The 16,723-nt window shown below is 49.2% G+C and overlaps 1 protein-coding gene across 2 annotated transcripts in view; it reads right to left on the bottom strand.

Annotated features, from left to right (window-relative positions):
• Positions 1-7,121: 7,121 nt before the first annotated feature.
• Positions 7,122-16,723, bottom strand: part of KIAA0040 — a 34,679-nt gene continuing 25,077 nt past the window's right edge. For both annotated transcript variants that reach the window (XR_014304251.1, XM_082704450.1), the window contains one exon: positions 7,122-10,617. Coding sequence is in view for 1 of the 2 variants with exons in the window: in XM_082704450.1 (XP_082560576.1) it covers positions 10,182-10,484 (303 nt within the window). In the remaining variant the exon portion in view is untranslated. The remainder of the gene's footprint in view (positions 10,618-16,723) is intronic.

Here is a 16,723-nt window from a genome sequence, read left to right as displayed (position 1 = left end):
CATAAATGTACCAGTCCAGAGAGCCTAGCTCTGGCAGAAAAATAAGCTCAGATTAGGAGGTGGAGTTTGGCCTTGGAGCGGGGGACAGCGCAGGTCTCTCCAAGGAGGAGACGTTTGCCGAGACCTGCCACATTACTGGGGTCCCGATCCAGCTTTGTCGGGGCTGGGGCGGAACTGATTTCCTTGTCCTCTTGAAGGTCCCTCGGCCCGGCTTCCCGGTTCCGAGTCCTCGTGTCCCCTGTAGGCCCAGGAAGGTCCTCACCGTGATGGGTCGGGAGCTTGGCGCTCGGCCTGGCAAAGGCAGGCTTTTTAGAAAAGAAGGGCTTCTTTGCAAAGTGGATCAAGGCCCAGAATGACTCAGGGCCGGTGGACATGTCCATGCGGTAGACATGCTTTCTGACTCCTGACATGCTTGCTAACCGTGCTGGGTCAAGCAAAGATCATGGGGTCCCTTCGTTAGGCCTTGGGCCTTGGTAGGTCTGAGCTGGGGTTCTGCCCTGTTGGAGGGCGCTCCTGGAGGAGCTCGTCTCTGTTTCGGAGCTGCCTGTGAGGCCAGCCGCCCACCCCTGCATTCACCTGCCACAGTGTTTTTCCACCGGGAGCCAATATAAGAACTGGTGGAAACGAGTAGAGTCTTGTTTCCTTTTGCCAGCAGGAGTCCTGCTGACTGAAGGGACTGGCAGAGAAAACAGCTGCTCTGGAAGCTTCTCCATCACGGGGCAGAGAAGGAAGTCGAGAGAAGTTCATTTTTAAAGGGTATTTATCTGACTGAGGAGAACATTCCAGTCCTAAATATCTGTGCCGGATTCACTGTAAGGGGACCAGCTCTAGCAGCCCCATGCTGGGGTCACACACAGAGTGGAGGTCCTTGGGCTGGGAGTCTGGACAAACCTGCTTTTCAAAGGGGCACCTCAGAGTCCGATTATGAGCCCCCAGGGGTTTGAAGGTGCAGGGGCAATCCGTCCCTGTGAGGACAGACTGGAGAGAACAACAGCTGTCCCAGAAGGATGGGCTGCGAGTCAGGCAGGGGGCAGAGCAAGGTCAGAATCATTACAAGCAACTGCTGGAGTTTCTGAGCCATTCTCTGTTCCACGCAAGATACTGGCTGGTCTGGCCATCACAGACAGAGCCCAGGCCCTGCTTCTAGTAGCCTCGGATGCGGCGTGGACGGACAGCTGAGGGCACAAACCACGGCAGCAGGAGTACGTCGGGGGGATAGAGTCAGCAGGCGTGTGGACTGACCCTGCGAGCAAGTATCATGGACATGATGGTCAGCATTAGGTCTGGAAGAAGAGTCTGCTTTTGTCTGGGAGGCAGGGCACCTCGGGGGAAGGGAACGTGATGGCAGGGATGGGAAAGCGTGGAGGGTGGTGTGCAGGAGGGAGGAACGTGGTTTCTTGGTGGGATGAGGAGTGCTCAGTGGGAAGCCATGCCGGAGAGGTGGGCAGGGGCCGCTCTCTGCTCGCACCGTGCATCCGAATCGGCTCGGCTTTGGTATATGGAACCTGCTTCTCCTCCAGAGACTCTTCTCAAGGGGTCTCAGCTGAGCCCTGTGCCTCCAGGGTTTCCAAAACCATCATGCCACAGGCCCTGAGGACCTCTGCTGGGACGAACGAGCTGGGCAGCAGAGGGCATTCATGGGTGTTGAATGCTGCAGTCGTGCTGGTGGTCAGGATTGCTTTTTGGAAATCTCCGTCTGGTGGCAGGATGGAGAATGATTGAAGCTGCTCAGGGGAGTTTTGGGGAGAGGGTGGGGATGCCCAAGCAGGTTAAGGGCTCTTGTGGTAGACCATGGCTCTTGGGTCTGTGGCAGAAATGGTGGGAAAGGGGAGAAGGCACTGATTAAAGAGATTTTGAGGAGGAGGGATCAGCAGGAGCTGAGGGGCCTGGGTGGTAAAGGGAGCGCTCCTTTCACGGCGCGGTGTAGAGCTGGTGGTTTCTGACAGCAGGTCCTCTGGGAATCGGCCCCCGAGTTTATGTTTATCTCATGACATCACAAGCTCTGAGCTTTTCAACTGAGAATTCGTAGGGATTCGAGGATCATTAAAGCCAGAATACGCCGAATGAGCCAGGGAGAAACACTAAGAAGGACTCAAGGGATGGTGAGCACGGGGAGGTCAGGAAGCACAAGCACCAGGTGTGGTGTGGGAAGAGAGGAGACACGGAGGGGGAGACATGCGAACGGACCTACAGCCAGGCAGGAGGGAAAACAGGCACAAGCAATGAAAAGCTCTTGGCAAAACATAGTCGTTTGCTGGAGCAAGTCCAAATCATTCCAAAATTTTCCAAAATTTCCAAATCATTCCCTTAAGCTGTCCACCAGGGCAGTGAAGAGGAACAGGAAGGAGTTTCTGCTCACAAAGGGCACACCCCCGAAGTAGACATGCTGTATCCACACAGGCCAGGAGATGGCAGTGTTGTCCCATTAGGAGCATCTCCCTTCAAGGCCACTTTCCAATCCTCTATTAAGAGGCGTTCTGGGGGTCCTCACTTTTCTTCCTTCCTGAGTAACATGGTCTGGAGAATCAGCTTAGGGGTGACGGCCCAGCGTCCAGCCCATTCTTGGTGATGGTGCAGGTAGCGTTGCTGCTGGACTAATGCACACATCAGGAAACTGGGAAATACCTTGAAGAGATTGGCTAGTGAAATCTGGACTCTAATCCGCGAGCAGAACTCCTGGGCTGGTGCTGAGACAGGAGATGGGTCCCCTGGCCTGATGAGAGGTGAAAGGGGCACCCTCGGAAGAGATTTTAGGCAGCTCCTAATGTATAAATGTATCCACTTCCCAAAGTCCTTCTGTTGGTTGTTTCTTTTCTTTTTTTTTTTTTTTTTTTTTTCTGTTGGTTGTTTCTATGGGGAAAATGGGGAATGGGTAGAATCCCACTTCCAATGTTCTATAAGAAAGTTAGGTTCCCAGGTTAGCCCATACATGCCTGTTTATTCTTTTTTTTTAAAAATTTATTTGACAGACAGAGATGACAAGCAGGCAAAGAGGCAGTAGGGGGAATGGGGAGCAGGCTCCTCGCTGAGCAGAGAGCCCTATGTGGGGCTCGATCCCAGGACCCTGGGATCATGACCTGAGCCAAACATGCTTGTTTATTCTATAATGCCGATAAATTGCAGTGCACGTTTAATGACAGAAACAAAACGATGGTATCGCAGTATTGTAATTTAAATAAAGGAAGAAAGCAAAATGGGGTGGCAATGGTTCTTTACTTGGGTAAGTGAAGAAAATTACATTTAATTAGACCAGAGAAGGAGGCGGGTGAGGCTTGCTATGGACCACCTGAAGGAGACATCTGAGTACTCTGAAGGCCTATGGACCGAGCCCTTGAGTGATTCCAAAGTTTTCCAACTCAAAGGAGGTACGGCAAGCCAACGGGTCTTTGAGGCGCCCAAATCCGCAGACAAGCCTGGGTCACGGTGCCTGGCGTGTATGGAAGGGGCACTAGGATGGGATCCTGGAGACTTGGGTTCCCATTCCAGGTCTGGGCGAGTTGCCATCTTCTCTAGACCTCATGTTCTTCATTTATAAAACAGGAATGACCTCAGTCCCTGATGTTCTCCCTGTAAGAATCAAATAAGATCCTGAAAACACTCTTATGTAACACATAGCACCCTGGAATGGTAAGAGGGCTTCGATTTTAGTGCTTGTAACTGCAATCAAAACGTTTGGATCTTCTCTCTTCTTTGATAACGGTGTACCTCTAGCCAGCTCTAAGATGTCTGTGCCACGGATAGCCCACAATGGGATCTTCACAGATCACAGATGGAAGGAAGAGAAAAGGCAGGGTGAGAAAGAATCAGGCACGGGTTCCTGGGAGATGATACGAATTGAGCAGTACAGGAGCTCTCCATGGCAGCGTGTCCCCAATAGTGTTCCTCGGGACCCTTGCCCCATCCAGGTCTGCTACAAAAAGAGTTTTCATGGCCAAAAAAGCTGGGAAAACTCTGAGTTAAAAAGAGTTATGCTAGTTTCTTTACTATAGTACCCATTAGAACATTTGGTATGAGGCATGACAGATCATATGAGGCACCCACAGATCCCATGGGGTGAAGAGGGGAAGTCATGTAGTTATGTAGTATTTTGTAAATGTATTTGACCATAAGATTTTTTTTTTTTTTGCTATTGTTTTATGAGTAGATAATATTTCTCAAGGTGTGGCTCAGGGATCACTGGCAATTACCCAGAGTGCTTGTTAGAAGAGCAGGTGGTCTGGGACGCCTGGGTGGCTCAGTTGGTTAAGCAGCTGCCTTCGGCTCAGGTCATGATCCCAGCGTCCTGGGATTGAGTCCCACATCGGGCTCCTTGCTCCGCAGGGAGCCTGCTTCTCCCTCTGACTCTGCCTTCCACTCTGTCTGCCTGTGCTCACTTTCGCTCGCGCTCTCTCTCTGACAAATAAATAAAATCTTAAAAAAAAAAAAAAAAAACTTTAAGAAGAGCAGGTGGTCTGGACCCACTATAGACTTAGTAAATCTATCCAAAGGGCAGAGGGATGCAGAATCTGCACATGTAAGAAACACCCCAGTGATCCCTTTACTCTTCTCTCCCCCCCCCATCAATACATTATTTAGCATATGGTATGCACGAAGCTCCGTTCTAGTCATTGGAAATAAGGCGGTGAGTAAGAGAGTTACTTTTCAGGCCTCACAAAGGCTGCTTCTAATGAGGATGGGCTGGGAGGCGAGCACGGAGGGACAGGAACACACGGAGCCTAGCATGGTCTGGTTTTGCCATCCAGAAGACTTGCATGGTTAGGGACATTTTCCTGGAGGCAATGATGAACACTAGAAATACCTCACTAAAAATATGTAAGGACAATTAAGACTCAGGGTTATGAAAATCCCTCATCTGTCAGGGGAGCATGGCAGTCTTGATCCTGATGGATCTGTGAGCATCCCATAAAACCCAGAAGTCTTTAGCCCATTTAGTTTGAAGCCCAGTGGTGGAGCTGGAAGGATGTTCTAAGGGAAACGCCACAGGAAGTGGAAAATGTTGACCCGAAGTATTTCTCAATCTGGCCACAGGGGGCACTGTCACACAGGGTGGCTTGGTTGCTGGCAGAAGGGGCCGAGACCAGGGTGAGTGGGTACTCTACCCATGACATATTGCAAACTGGGAGTCTCTGTATTACTGTACACTGTGCAATGTGTGGTGAAATTAGGGACCCTATCACTCCAAGAGGAGTAGAAAAACGCCCCTATCTCCTTTGATCTGTCTGTATCATTTGACTCTAGGGACTCCCTTTTTTCTTAAAAGTTTCTTCTCCTTTGGCTTCAAGGATACAACTCTCTCATTATCTTCCTTCTACCCTTAATTACAACCGCTGACGTTTACAGAGCTCTATGTCGAACGCTTTATACGCTTTATCTTATTTGCTGCTTTGTCCCTGTCCCTTTGAGAGAGGACTATCATTAACTCTGAATTTACAGAGATTAAGTCATGGCCTAAATTCCATAACCAGGGGACGGTGGAGTCAGCATCAGATTCAGGACACCCTTAGTCCTGAGTCCTAGCCTAATGTGGAAGCAGTGACCACATTGGGCTGTAATGGTCTATTAGCTTGTCTGTCTCCCCACCTGGGCTGTGAGCCTCTCCAGAAACACTCTGTGTTGCTGGCATCTGCTAAAGAACCCAAAATGCTAACAGAGTAAGTCATCTCAAAGAGGGAGTTAGATACACGCACGCATGGCCATTCCCCAGTGAAGGATCACAGGTTTCTGAAAACATCCCTTTGAACCCATGATGGGGACAGACAGCTATATTGAAGGAACTCTTTTTCCTTAGTCAATGTAATCCTGTGACTTTGAATTTGGGGAGAAATACTAAAATCAAAGGACAAGGGGCCAGCGCAGAGGTTCTGGTGAGTTGAGAATGCTCAAAGCCTTGTCCAGATCCACACGCCCAACGCTGTGGGCAGGGCTAAGCCTGGGCGGGTGGGGCTGGTGGCCTTTAGCCCTGGTGTCCCCTCAGGTGTGTAGCAGCTGCTTCCTGCTGGTTTCTGGACAACGGTCTCTGCTCTGTACTGGAAAGTTTGGAAGTCCTGGAGGAAAGAACAGAGGGCTGGATGAAGACTCTCCTTGGGCTGCCGTGGGTGTGTGGCAATGAGGAAGGGAGCCCAGGAATCAACTACCTCTACGGAAATGTCAGCCTGCCCAGGGGGAAAGAAAGCAAGGGGGAGCCGGTGCCGTAGGCCCATCTTCCTAGACCCTTCGTTGAAATGCAGTAAACAGAGTTTTACCAGCCTGCTTGACTCTGCCACCCTCGTCCCCACCAAGCAATCAGCAGATGGCAGCCGCACATAGCCATTGAGCGCTTGAACTGTGGTGGTTATAACTCACCTACTAGACGGTTAATTTAATTTAATTTTAATTAATTTAAATAACTACCGTATTGGACAGTGGCAAATGCTACCATATTGGACAGTGTAGATAGAGGACATTCCCATCTTCTCTACTTCTACTGGACAGCACTGGTCTGGAGGGCTTCTGCTTAATGGCTGGCTTGGTATCATCGAGGGAGGACTCTGGAGCATTCCGTTTCACCACCAGTGCAAAGGAGTGGTCTACTTGAAAATGAAATGGGTGTTTATACATAGGTGTGTGTGTGTCTTCCTGGCTGGTTGGCTAGCTACGTGTGTGTGTGTGTGTGTGTGTGTGTGTGTGTGTGTATGTATCTATGTCTCTATCTGTGTGTCTACTTCAGCATGTACTATCTCCTCAGCAGCTACAATAGACACTTTGGAGCTCTCCCCTTCCCAACACTGGGTTTAACTTAGAGGTTGATTTTTTACTTAGTTTTTGCTATTTTCCTCTCTCTCTTTTAAGAAGACATTAATTGACCTCATTGAAGGGAATGCTAAGAGTTGCCAGGCAGCATCAGTGTTTTTCCCACAGTTGGCACCTCTCAGGTGCCTGGTCTCCAATTGTCTGCCCTGCAGGCAGTGGGGTGAGAGCCTAGTCCTGGTCCTTTGTCCTTTGTCAGGAATCCTGGGACAGCAGGGTCTTCTGTGTCCTAGTGGGAGTCGCTGCCTCTGTCATTTCGGAGTGATGTCTGGGAGAGGGCAGTATCTGATGTCAAGAAAGTAACTGATGCCAACGGTAAGGATGCCAGGCATAGCTTTTTATTTTCAAAGTCTTTTATTTAAATAAATTTTTCTTTTGCATGTGTTTGAATTTTCCAGAAAAAAAAATACTGACAAATACTATACAGCTTGGACCATTTATACTCTTCTTGAAAAGGTGACTACCCTTTTCCTACATTTTCCCCTCCCCCCATCCCTTCCCCCCAAGAAATAAAAAAGCAAATACATTGAGCAGTGGGGGAGAAGACCACCTCTGATGGTGGTGGCCAAGTTTCACTGGAGCTGTTCCGATCCCCGAGCCCGTGGTGGTTTAGGAAGCCTCTTCTTTATCATGCTTTTTGCCTCCATTAGCTTAAAGTCTCCGAGATGGGCCAAGCAGGCTCTGGTCCCAAGGTGCCCCTGGCTGCCAGTGGCAGCTCTGGGGAAGAGGCTGGGGAGAAGGAGTAAATGTGAGGAGGAATAAAGAAAGGGCTGGACCTGGGATGGGGGTGCTGGGAGAAGCAGGAATGAGAGAAGAAGAAAACACAGGAGAGAAAGACGAAGATGGGCGGGAAGAATGGGGAATGGCTCCGATGACTGCCTTCGGTTCCTTGCATGGACCCATGCATTCAAAAGAAGTTTGGGGGCCTAGGGTACCCCGGCATTGTTGGAGGGTCCCTGGTGGAGGTTGTCAGGAGAGGCTGGGGAGGAGAAAACCTAAGCCTCGTTCAGCAGCATCTGGGTCTCCTGAGTCCGAGGCTATGGAAGCAACAGAGGACGGTTTCTGGGTGTTTCGCGCCTGGAGGTAGTTCAAATCCATTTGATTAGGAAACAGCAGGGCACTGCACCTGGAGACAGAGGCCTTGTCATGGCAATGACAACCGACTGCCGTCTTAATTCAAACTAGCAGCTAGTTGCCATGGCAACCATGTTCCTTGTGTGGTCCTCCCATCGGAGCGATCCTCTCTCCTAGATCACATCTGACACACAGCCTTGGCCATCAGTGCTGCATCTCCCCCAACTCATCCATCTTATGGGGCTTGAGAGTTGGAGGCAGGAAGGGCAGCTGCTCCCAGTGAGCAGTGGCCGGCATGGGGAGGTACAGACATTTGGTGAGGGATGATGGGAAGGGGACAGCTAGATGCTCCCTGACAGGATGCCCATGTACAAGGGGACAGAGAAGTAGAGAGTGCTTCTTTCTCTGCTCAAAGGGGTTAAGAAGTCAGGGCATTTGGGACCCCTTGGTGCTGGAAGGTGGATGTGACTGGTTCTAAAACACATGAGGGCCAGAATTATGACTCACAGGGTCGCTTGTTAGAAGACCTTGGTGCAACGGTCACCACCAGACACCTGCCCTCTTCTGGCCTGAAGTCTATCTGGAGGGCACGTGAGCACCGGGGAGCCCCAGGGAGCCAAGAGCACACATTTGTCCACGAACCCAATCTTGCAGAACAGCTATCGAAGTTTAGCTAACATTGTTCATTAAATTGCAATTTTACTGTCACCCAGAACAGCCTTCATGGGGAAATATTTCAAGAGAGCTACCCAGCAGATTTGCAAGTGACCTTTCAGAGCACAACCTGCTCCCAATTTGGGAAGTCTCTGTCTTTGTAATATGGTCACAGTACAATCAAAATACCAACCAGTTTGTCCTATGAGTGAATTAACTCGGCCTCCCAACCTCAGCCTGCTACTCCCTGTGGACCTCGTCTACCTGTCATCATGGGGCTCAGGGCACCCACGTCAACCTGGCCGTTGGTTCTGTAGGCGGCCTCTGGGGAGCATTCAATGCCCACCTCCTGTTTTTTGCAGCAATTAGTGGGCTCAGAAAAGAAGGTCACTTGGGGGAATTGGTAAGGCATTATGCGTTTACCCTTAACATCATTGCATATCCAACAGCAACCACAGACAGTTCTAAGTACCTACTGTGTGCAAGGCACGTGCCTGAGCTTCGAGATAAATAAGCATAAACCTTTACACAGCTTCATTCTACCTTCAGTGACACTCTGTAACTTCCGTATCCCTTCGGCAGCACACCACGCATCCATTACAACCTTACAAACATGATTGCAGTGTGCCTTCTGGGAGACTGCACCAGAAATTGTCTTAATTTCTTCCCTGCTTTGGTTACACAGGAGATCCCTAACTCAGGTGGAGCATTCCTTCCCCATCTGTAAAAAAGACACTGCCCCGGTCCACCGCTGGAGTTCACTGAAGTGGATGGAGTATGCCTGGTTTCCAGAGCATTCTAGAAGTCACTACCAAGAGCTGTTTGTTGGTGCTTGGAGAAGGGTAGCTTGCTGAGTGGTTCTGGGGGTAGCATCTCAAAGAGAGGTCTTAGACAACATCAGATGCCCAACAAGGAAATGGGAACCTTGTCATGGGTTGCAAGATGGAGCTTTCAATGAATTTAGATCCTTCTCACTTTGAACTTTGCCTCCCAGATGGGAAACATGGGAACTGGGTGTGTCTGTATCAATATACAGGGATGGGAGCTGTACCAGGTTGCTGGAATGTCCGAAGATAGGGATTTCCAGTAAAAGGTTATGTAGGGACAAAAACAGGAAAGCACAGAGCTTTGACCTGAGTGGTAGATGGGTAGGCAGTGCAGAGGTACCTTCCTGGTTATATAATTGTGCACGTGTGCTAGAATCTGGCTGGGCCTTCCCATGAGACATTTCCGGGAGAGAAGATAATGTACTTGCACCAAGTAGATATTCAATGACCATTTGATGAACAGAATACATTAGCCCAGGTACCCGTTGCCGGAATGTGCGTGCATGTGTGTATGTGTGTGCATGTGTGCGCATTTCAGAGACACGTCAAAATGTCTGGACATTCTTTGTGCTTTAGCATCTGGAGCTTGCTGGAGACAGGTGGAAGGCATGCCTGAGTCGGTGGCAATGAGCATTACTATTAGATGCGTAGCTGCCTTGACAGTACACAAGGATTGTCTGGAGTTCTTTCCGGGCTGTCCTCCGTGAGGGCACTCAGCCTCAGCTTTGTCCCTTGGTTAGTTCCTCTGTGGACATGAGCGCCTCACATCAGGGCTCTCTAGCCTGTAGTAGTTAGCAGGTGGCTTGGTTCCCGAGGGGGACGCCTCTGCTTCCTGCCTAACTAGACAGGCAGTGATGGCCTCTTTTCCATCTGGAGAAGCTTGGGCTGTGCAGAGATCCAGAGGTCTTCTTCAGCCTTCTTCTTCTTCTTCTTCCTCTTTTTCCCCTTGTTTCGGTCTGGCTGTAGGCCATTCTTGCCTGACCGGCTCCAGCAGCAATGACAACAGATGAAGAGGAATGTGATGACCACTAGCAGTGGCAGCCCCAGAAGGATGCCCAGGCAGATGGTGTTGAAGAGGCCCTCTTGGTGTTTGGTCAAAATGGTGTCCCAAATGATGTTGAAGAAGGAGCTGATTTTCTCCATGGTGCTTGGCTAGACTGGGGCCAGCAGAAGCTCTCAGCTCCCTAGCAAGTCCTGGGCTCAAGAGGAGACAGCCTTGTCCACTTGTCACTTATTCCTCTTCCAGCTTTGGGTTTGGGCATACCAACATCAGCAGCTGAAGAGAGCAAAACACATAATTCAGGAGAAATGCAGCGGGAATGGTCTATGATTTTTAACAACATCATATTTTTTAGGCATAGGAGAAGGGAGGGACTTGGAGATTTCCAGAGTTCACGGAAGTGGTGTTGAAACCCAATAAACAAAATAAATGCATGCATTTAACTACTAACTAATTCATATACACACTATACAGGACTTCGTGTACAAGAACTAGTAGTTTACCAGGCCTGGCACATGGTGGGTGCTCAGCATTTGTTGGATAAATGAACCACGTGCAGAGTCCGTGTTCTGGGCAGGGGTCAGTGCCTCTCCCAGAGCAGTTCTCACCTCCTCTCCCTGCAGCTCACCGGCTAGGTGCTGAACACACACTCCTCACAGCTGCGTGTGACTTCCTCTGAATACAACTTGCCGTTTTCAATAGTTACTAAAGCTTAAGCACAAGGGGAAATGTCTAAATCTTGCTGCCTGTCATAAGGGGCTTGGACCTCCCCCAGGCCAAGAGGCCAGTGGCCCTTGTCCTGTCTCACCCCTGCCTTCATGCTCTCTTCTCTGCTCCGTCTCCTCCCTCCTTACATCCCACTCCTGTGCCCAAGGAGGACTCGCTGAGCTTTGCAGTGGGAGACCCTTCGCTGGTTCTCTCTGTTTCTATCTTCTTCTCTCTCATCACACTCATGTCTGCTTTCTGGCCCTCAACCAAACATTCCCCAGTCTCCTTCTCTGCCTGGTCCTGTTCTTTGCAGTGGATAGGGAGTTTTATGGGCTGCTCAGCTATGGTGTTTGGAAACTGGGATGGGGTCCCAGCTGCCCTCCTGAGCTCAACTTACAGCTGTTCTGGTTGCTTGTACAGAGGGACCCTTCTTCTACTGGTACCCCTGTCACCTCTCTAGATCTATCTCAGGCCTCAGCTCTTGAGTATGAGGTCTTAAAGGCTCCTTTGCTTCTGGAATCCACAGGTTCCCACGTCTAAAGACTTGGGAGGGCAGCATGTTTCAAGGAAATCCATGACACCTTCCGGTACAGACATGGCCTGGCACCCAAAGATCAAAGATTCATCAATTTTCAGGCTGGAGACCGTACGGATCATCCCAACCAAAACTCTCACTTAAAGATTAAGAATCTGAGGCCCAGTGTGGGGGAGACGACATGTCTGAGGCCACAGAGAGATGCAATGAACACCCAGAGTTCGGGACGATGATATTACTTTATATTTGTATTTTAATTGATACTTTTCCAATCATTTCCATATGATTTATATTTTTAAAGAGCGCAACAGGATGGTGCATTGTCTATGGAGAAAAGGGCTGGGGGACCTGGGTTCACAGTCAGCATGAAGTCCAGGCTTCCTTCTGTTGTGTTGCACTGGGACACAGATGAGTAGCCCCTCTTGGGTACGGGGTTATCCTTGGGGGTTGTCCTCAGACGTCTGATTCCTTGGATAGCACTCTATATGTGTCCCATGTACCCGTCTGTTCTTCCAAAGTCCATCTGAACTCAGTCCTACTCTGCTGGCATGTGGACTCACACCCTTAAGACGTTATTCATACAAATTATTCAGTTGTATACATTGGCACCTACTCCCGTGCCATCTGGTCCGTGAAAAAGAAGTAGCGCCATGGGACGGCCCTGAGATGCCTGTCACCGTTCTAGGCACTTCTTACCAACTGACTCCGTTCATTTCATCACAACCTAATGAAGCAGGTACGGTTATTTCCCTCATCTTATAGGTGAGCCCGCAAGGCACAGGTCACACGGCGAGTGCCTGGCAGAGCTGACCTTACAGATTCCGGAAAACTTGATTCCAGGTCCCCGAGGGGTGAGCCTCTCACAGGAGTTGCTCTGAGCCGCCTACTCCTTTGTGTGGAATTAACCCGTTTTGGCAAGTAGCCCAGGATTTAGAGACTCTTACGATGTGTGGCCCTGGATTGACTTCGATGTTTATCCCAGTGCATTGTGGAAAAAGGCCGCAGAGTGATTTACTTGCATTGTTACCTACTTCACAAAGGCACGAAGAGACACACAATAAACATCCAGGCCTGCTCAAGTGGAGGTTTATAGGAAGCCTCTGATTGCTTGAACTTAAACTCAACATGCGACAAAGAAGAGCGTTCTGAGAAGTCACATCCCCTTGCCCAAGGCTCTGCCGAGCTCCTTGAAGGCCCTGGGAACATCACAGGCCACGGATCTGCCCACACACCTTCAAGCCCACAGCCTCTTTGTTGAGAAAACACCCTTGGACATCCTCAAACCCGCCATCAAGACCACTCCGCTGCCTTGCTCTTTCCCACCCACTCGTCTCTCTGGCTTTTCCTTCTTGCTTTGCCATCACCTTAGCTTTTACTCCAGTCCTCGTTTGGCCCCAGAGTTTTCTGGCCCATCTGGAGGGATGGTCCTGCCCTGTTGAGGGAATGCTCTGGATACTTCTCCCTAATTTGATCTGCACGTATACGTTCCCAGGACCAAAGTCTCCTTGGACTGCATTTCTATGACTCCAATTAGACACTACCACCACCACATTCATGGACAAACTCTTCTTGCCAGATACCACACCGGTCCCCGCAGGGAGAAGACACGTATCAGGGGCCCACTTTTGGGTCTGGCCAGGGAGAGAGAGGAAAGGTTTTGAGCCCTTGGAGAATATCAAGGCAGTTTTCATGAAGGCAAAGCCATCTGAAGAGGACCTGGAAAGAGCAGCAGAACCTTGGCAGAGAAACATGGGTAAAAGAATGGGCACAGATTCTAGGCAGAGAAACTTCTAGAACATGGCAGGAGAGCAGGATGCCTTGTGAGCCTGGGGCTCAGGGTAGGAAAGAGGAGGACTGTAGGCTGTGGCCAGGGTAGAGAGGGCCTCCATAGGATGTGTGTTTATCTGGGGGCTTTGTAATAGGAGGATGCCCTTCAAGAAGAGAGACCAGGGATGAGAACAGCTCTGGAAAATGTAGTAAGAGAGCTCTTCATGCATTAACTAACAGTTATTAAGCACCTAACATGTGCCACGCCCTGTGTCAGTTGTTAGGATTCAGTGATGAGGGATGAGGACATAGAGCCTCTTCCAGGAGAGTTATTACTATTGAGGGATCATTCTGTAAAAGCCAAATATACTAAGCAAATTTCAACTCCGGTTGCTTAGTTGGCCGAAATAGAAGCATGCATTTGAAATATGTGTTTAACTCAGTGTCCCAGGCCCTCCTACCCCTCCCAACCTTTGTCTCAAACTCGTCTATCCCATGGCACCCCAAAATAGCCTTTGAGTAAATAGATTTCTTTTCAAGCGAAAGCTAAGTCGATAATTCACTTTTGGATTCCTGAAGGTACTCATCTGAGTCTACTCTCCATATAGCCAAGGAGAGCATTCATTAACATCTGGGAGCCCAGTCTGGGGAAAATTCAATTAGGAAGGTATTCTTTACATTTTTTTAATCTAAGAATTCTCTTTCAGGCCCCCCAGGTTACTCGCTGAGCTCTGCTAATCTATACCGTTTCATTAGTATTTATGAGTCTCACATTGTGAGCATTTCCAGGAAACAATCAAATATCTCCTTGGTGGTATGCATTAAAAGTTAGAACTTCCACAGACTGTTTTGCAAAAGGAGCCATACTTTGGGTCTTGGGAATGCTCTTTGGGAGACCCCATCGCTTTGCTGGATCTCAAGTATTGCTGACACTGTTTGAAAGATAATTAGTCTCTTCCTCCAAAACCAAAAATAGGAGCCAACCAAATTGATTGGTTCGTCGTTGTTATGGGGGGCAGGTGGGAGGAGAGAGGGGAGGAGGAACATTACGTTCATTTTCTGTATAACCAGAAATGACTTATCTTTACATCCTCTGTAGTATCTCTCTGGGAAGAAAGTCATTCATTCTTTCTTTCTTCCAAGAGGCTTCAGTCTGTCTGTGTGTAAGGTGTTGATTGGTCATAATGATCCCAGAGCCAGAAGACCTGGGTTTGAGCCTTGAGCCGATCTGTGTAACCTTGGTGAGTTACTGAACCTCAGCTCCGAAATGAAGTTAATGAGTTCCTCTTAATGATGCTGTGAGGATTAAAAGAGCTCAATATAGTTAATGCATTTTGTAAAGTGTAAAATACTATAAAACAATCGAAGAAACAGTGGGTTATCTCCAGATGACAATGGACTAATTCTAGCCTTGAGCTTTCTTTTCCCCTCCCTTACCTCCAAGGCCAGTCCTCACCACCAAAGAATCATGGGCCCCCAGCCCACTTAAATGAAAAGAACTTCACGGGTAACCTTGCTGCTTATGGCTGGTCTGAGGGTCTGTGGCTGTAATTCTAGACTCTGCGTGAAGGGACATGAGAACAGCCCAGGGGAATGAGTAAGCAGTTTGGCCTGGAGCAGAGTCACAGGGAAGAAATGAAAAGGAAATTCTAATCAGGACAGGTGTCTGGTCAGTCCTTCCTTCAGTGACTCCTTATGGGGCACCTCTGAGAGGCTGGGAACCATGCCAGGTCCTGGGTATCCAGGAACAAGCAGACAGGGTCCCAGTCCTTTTTGGTGCTTCAAGTCTAGTGTGGGAAGAAGACTCATCAGAGAATCCCACAGACACGTGCTAAAGTATAATATGGAAAGCGTGACCAGAAGAGAAGCCCGTGATGTTACTGAGTGATGGAGTAATGCCCACCACGGCGGTATGGGCAGGCTGTGAGTGGGGACGGCCTCACTGAGATCTGAATTACAAAAACGTGGTCAGTACAGAGACAAAGACATGCTCAGGGTGTCTGAGAAGTCTCAAAACACAGAATAAACATATCTAAAGCATTTTCAGGCAACATGCTAGGTATGCTAGGTTTTTCTTCAGTGCTCACCTTTTCAGTGAATTGCCTCTAAAGCAGAAACAATGCGTTCAGTGGTTAATACGTTATGAAGTGTCCCCCCAAATTCTAGAAACACAGGGAAATAAGTGTTTTGTGCCTTTTCTCAGATGAACGGTGGGACCCACTGCTGCTTCTGAAAAGGATGTGGAGGACAGTGTGGCTGAACGCAGCGGCAGGGAATGGGGGTGACGGGGGTGACGTGAGGCCCCCGGGGCAGGTGGCCCCACCCCCACAGGGCTTGTAAGCCATGTTAGTGGCTGGTGTGTCCTGTAGGAGCCATAGGGCTTCAGCAACGAGGGGACAGAATGGATCCGTGTTCTGTAAAGAAGAGTGTCATGGAGGTGAGGGAGGTCAGGTTGGTGGGGCTGAGAGTGGGAGGTGGGCTTGCAGTTATTCATGGAAAATGGAAAATGCCAGCAGGGATGAGGGTGGGCATGGAGGGTGGGACAAGTGGCCTGACTCGGGTTCTCCAGCAGGTGTGGTGGGCGAGCTCTGGGGCAGAGGGCCGTGAGGACATGTCCCTGGCTGTGCTCCCCTCTTCTTCCTCCAACCCTGGTCCCTGGTCAGGTCTCCAAGTCTGGCATATTTTATTTTTCCTAGGATAAGAATCTCATCAGCCTCTACCTGACTTCCTGCCATTTCTCCTGGAGGTTTGGAATATCTTGTTCAGCCCCAGGCTTCTCCAACCCCGTCTGCCCAAACCCTGCCCCTGCGGTCCTTGGAAAATCCCAGCGGTGACAATAATGTCAGGTACTTCAGAAACCAGGGCGCTCTGGAAGTGGGGGCACAGAGAGGACTCTCATTCAGCAGTCATTAACTCTGCCATTCTGGATATATATTTTCTTGACGGTTCTCAGCTTGCTAACCTGCCATGCTCAGATGCCTCTAATAGATGTAAGTACTGTTTTGTACAAAAATGGTCAGATCACAGCAATAATCTGCTTGTGGAGAACTGTGTTTACAACTTCAATGTGGTTCCAGGCATGAGGAAATAGATACCTGTATTTTCCCTGGTGTAATTAATTGTTTCAAGTAACTAGTTCCAATGCAAAGTTGGAAGCTCTCTCCCCCTCCGGTGTATACATTTATGGTGTGCAACTAGATATTGAGGATTAGAGGAAAATAGATAGGTTTACCCCTCTGAATCAATGTTATAATTATGGTTGCAATTTTGAACAAAGGCACACAGAGGTCATCAATATAAAAATGACTAAGGCACCGTGATTATTAAGAATAAGAAAACCATGCTTTATCATATGGACGTTCTGAATGGGAA

This window comes from Mustela nivalis, assembly GCF_964662115.1.
Source record: "Mustela nivalis genome assembly, chromosome: 16".
Classification (NCBI taxonomy): Eukaryota; Metazoa; Chordata; class Mammalia; order Carnivora; family Mustelidae; genus Mustela; species Mustela nivalis.
Note: the sequence above shows the minus strand (reverse complement) of the source record. Positions and strands in the feature narration are given on the sequence as shown.